This window comes from Bidens hawaiensis, unplaced genomic scaffold, assembly GCF_021521415.1.
Source record: "Bidens hawaiensis isolate Kalapana, Puna unplaced genomic scaffold, B.hawaiensis_p1.1 tig00012328_1, whole genome shotgun sequence".
In the NCBI taxonomy this organism is placed as follows: domain Eukaryota; kingdom Viridiplantae; phylum Streptophyta; class Magnoliopsida; order Asterales; family Asteraceae; genus Bidens; species Bidens hawaiensis.
Genome location: NW_027492003.1, coordinates 414291 through 418329, shown reverse-complemented (window position 1 = coordinate 418329; position 4039 = coordinate 414291). Strand labels below are relative to the sequence as shown.

Genomic DNA, 4039 nt, shown 5'->3' with positions numbered 1-4039 from the left:
TCCACCACCCAAACCACCACAAACCGCCAACAACTCTACCGTCTAACAATCGCAATCCTCAACACCAATTCCCTCCATTTCATCACCATATCCCTCTTCTTCCTCCCCTTAACCATCACCGCGGTTAAACTCTACTCCTCCATCGCCTCGGCCACCACCGAAGGTGATCATCCATTCAATCTCCTCATTACCAAAACAATAATCACATTTTCTCAAAACCTTTTAACCCTAAAAACCCTAATCACAATTCTCACCTTCACTTGCATTGCCATCCTTCCCACAACCGCGGGCGTAGCATTAATCACCTATAGCACAAACCAAGCCATCCATCATAAACTACTCACTGTATTCTCCACTGTTAAATCACTCGTGCATTCATACATCCCTCTTCTTCACACAATATTCACCGGTTCAATAATAATATTCATCCTCATCTTCACATGCACACTCTCTTCACTTACCATAACCAAAACTATTAAATCCTTAGGGTTTGATTCCAATCTATTCGTTTCAACATTCATAAACTCGATCTTTTCATACTCTAGCAATTTTAATAACATTCTTCTTAGTAGTTTTTGTAGTTTTTTTTAACTATGTTTATGTAGTTTTTTTTTATTTTTAAAAAGAAAAATAAAAGGATTGGTTGTTAGTAGGGGTGGGCCCCACCTTTTGAGCCCTCATAGGCATTATTGTGATAGCGCCGAAAGGGGGAGGAACACCATGGCGCCAGAGAGAGTTGTGATTTGGCGGGGTGAAGTGGCCAATAGCACCTTTCCGCCTTCCACAATGAGATACACAAGAAATATACACTGTCAAAATAAACCCTAGTTAAGGGCTTTGCCTTTTGGATCCCACCATACGCTGCACCCCATGAACCGCACTTATAAAATGAGTTTAACCTTCTTGAACTACCGAGGTGCATTAGCATAAGAAAACAAGCCCAAACCTCAAATAAAGCTCGTTTAGTTATCAAGCCCGAGCTCAAGCTTGGTACAAGAAGCTCGTTAAGCCTTCACAAGCCTTATGGATTTATAAATTTAACCTCTTTTTAATTTTTATTTATTAATATCACGTAGCACAACCACACTCTAGCTTAAGATTTTTCTCAAAATATATATAAAAAATAAAAATAAAAAAAGCATATATAATTTCATTATTATTAAATAAACGAACCTAGCCCGAGTTTGAAAAAATAACTCATAAGCTGAGCTCTCGTAAGTAAAAATGAGTCGAGCTCTAGCCTAGTCAAGCTCGGACTTGACTCGTTTACGCACCCAATTGGTTGCAAGTTAGATGCAACCGTTAAAAACTTTGAGCACATTACGATTCACGAACACCATAAAACCAAACACTCGAACCCGAGATACAAATTAATGGCGATTGCTAGTAATCTTAGGGTTTCTGCAACATTAGCTTCTTCTCCTATAACCTCTCTTCGCATCAATCCACCACCCAAGGTCTGATTTTTTAAACCACTATTTCATTTTTTCTTTTTATATAAATTCAAACACTTGGTCTGTTAATGGTTTACATTAAGACTCAATATTTGGGTTTATGGTAGTTTATTGAGTGAATTTGGGATATATGTAATGAATTGGAGTATAATCATGGTTTGTTGTATATATTTATCTTGTCAAAATAAGGGATTTTTGTGGATTTGAGAATAATTAGGGGTGCAAACGAGCCAAACCGCTTGTGATCGGCTCGTTAAAAGGTGAAATCGAGCTTGAGCCTGAGCCCGAGACTTAAAATAAGATTGTTTAGTAAACAAGTCCGATCCCAAGCTTCACTTGTCGACTCTGTTGCACGGAAATGCCGCTGGAGTGCCGTACCACGTCCCGGAAACTCGCCGGGGACGGAAACGCGACCGGGGACGGCTGGAAACGTATCTTAAACAATAAACCCCCTTGATCTTTCAATTGTTTACATTTAGTCCATAAACTTTGTTTCTTTTTGCATAAATAGTATTAAATTAGGTTATGCATTTTAACATTTAACCCTCACTATCTAGACTAGCTTACATTTGGTCCTTAATTTATAAATTTATACATAAAATGTTTAAATGGCATTATATATAAATAAAAATTATATATTTATTTATTTGTTACTAGTAATTAATTACCTATGTATATATATATTTACTTTTTAGATGTATTTATTGTCGTACCCGTGCCGTACCCGTTTCTTGATTTTTTGAGTTTTGCCGTTTCCCGTTCCCGTACCCGTGCCCGTTTCCCGTTCCCGTACCAGTTCCCGTGCAACATAGCTTGTCGAGCATAAACGAGCTTATTATTTGCATAGTTTGTATTTAGTATAATAAATTAATTTTATATTAATCATTGTTATGTATAAAATTATGAAAAAAAAGTAAGTATTATATATAAAATATTTACAAAAAAATAAGTATAAATATAAGTAACGTAACTAATAAATTCACATACGAGTCGAGCCTAAGCTGAACTCGAGCTTGAAAAACTACTCATGAACCGAGCTCGGGCTTGGCTCATGAACGTAAACAAGCATGTTACTTATGTAATTTGTATTTAATACAATAAGTTATACTTTTATATTAATTATTTTTACATATAAAATTATGAAAAAAAGTAAATATAATATGTAAAATATATAAATTTAATATATAACAAAAAAAGTATGAAGTATAAGTATACTGTATAAGTAAAATAACTGATAATTTAATAGACGAGTCGAGCCCGATCTCGAGCTTGAAAACTACTAAGATTCGAGCTCGAGCTTTAGCAATAGAGCTTTAAATGAGCCAAGCTTGAGCTTGAAACACTACTTACGAGCCTAGACGATTATGGGCTTGGCTCGTTTACACCCCACAGAGTATCAATAAATCATGTTTGTTGACACAGTTTATGTTTCTGCATATATCTGAATTCGATATCCAATTCTCAAAGTTTATAAAAAAAAGTATTTTAATACATTTTAACATAGTGTTCATGTATGTTTAATGATCATACTTCTTGAATACAGGTGGATTCAGTTAGTTTTGTTACCTGCGGATCGAGTGTTTCTAAAAACACGTCTAAACGGTCGGCTTCAATATCGCACGTACCGAGCACACGGTGCCATGTTAAACGACCTCTCGGGATATTTAGAGACTATGAATTTTCCAATACCTCAATCAACCAAGACGCCGAAAGCTTCTTGTTAAGCGCGATAAACATGAACTTCTTAGAGCGGTTAACTTTAGCAAGGAAGGTAGTATTCCCTTCTCCGTCAATGATCAAGAACTCAAACGCGAGTGTTGCTAAACAACGATTGAAAATGATACTTTTTTCTGACCGGTGTGCGGTCAGTGACGAGGCGAAGCAGAAGATAGTTGGTAATATTGTCAACGCGCTTTCGGATTTTGTGGTGATTGAGTCTCAAGATAAAGTCCATCTCAATGTGTCGACGGACCCTACGCTTGGGACGGTTTACTCGGTTACCGTGCCTGTGAGATGGGTTAAAGCTGAGTATCAAGAAGAGGACGAAGAGGGAACGGTTGTGAATGTCGAAGATAAAGATGATGGCGTGAGTTCGGGTTCGATGGATGTGAAGTTTGATTTTTATGTTCCAAGTGAATGACTGATTGATCAACTGGTTGGATTTTGTTATAATTTATAGTATAAAGTTGTAAATATTTGATATGACATTGCTTGTTAGATGTTTTGAATTTGATAGTCTGATACTCTGATCTGTACACTTTGATTACTTCATAAAACTATGATAACTATATCTAGTGCTGCTATTGACTACAAGTCTACAACCAATGTTTGCATAATCGAACTGAACATGCCGTCTTACTGGTTATATAAGCGAACTAGGTCAGTAAGCGAACTGAACGAACACGAACACTTAACCACACAGATATATTGTGTTCATGTTTGTTTATTTAAAAAATGAACATGTTCATGTTTGTTTGTTTAAAATCTAAACGAATAGTTCACGAACATAAATGAACAAAGATAAACGAACGTATATGAACAAATGTAAAGAACACAAACAAAGATAAACGAACACAATTGAACAA

At 36.0% G+C, this 4039-nt stretch overlaps 1 protein-coding gene across 1 annotated transcript; it reads left to right on the top strand.

Moving 5' to 3' along the window:
* Positions 1-1366: 1366 nt before the first annotated feature.
* On the top strand, positions 1367-3667 carry LOC143540740 (cell division topological specificity factor homolog, chloroplastic-like). Its single transcript, XM_077033722.1, has 2 exons — positions 1367-1457; positions 2998-3667. Exons 1-2 carry the CDS (start codon positions 1374-1376, stop codon positions 3592-3594), a joined length of 681 nt encoding a protein of 226 aa, XP_076889837.1. The 5' UTR covers positions 1367-1373; the 3' UTR covers positions 3595-3667.
* Positions 3668-4039: the final 372 nt, after the last annotated feature.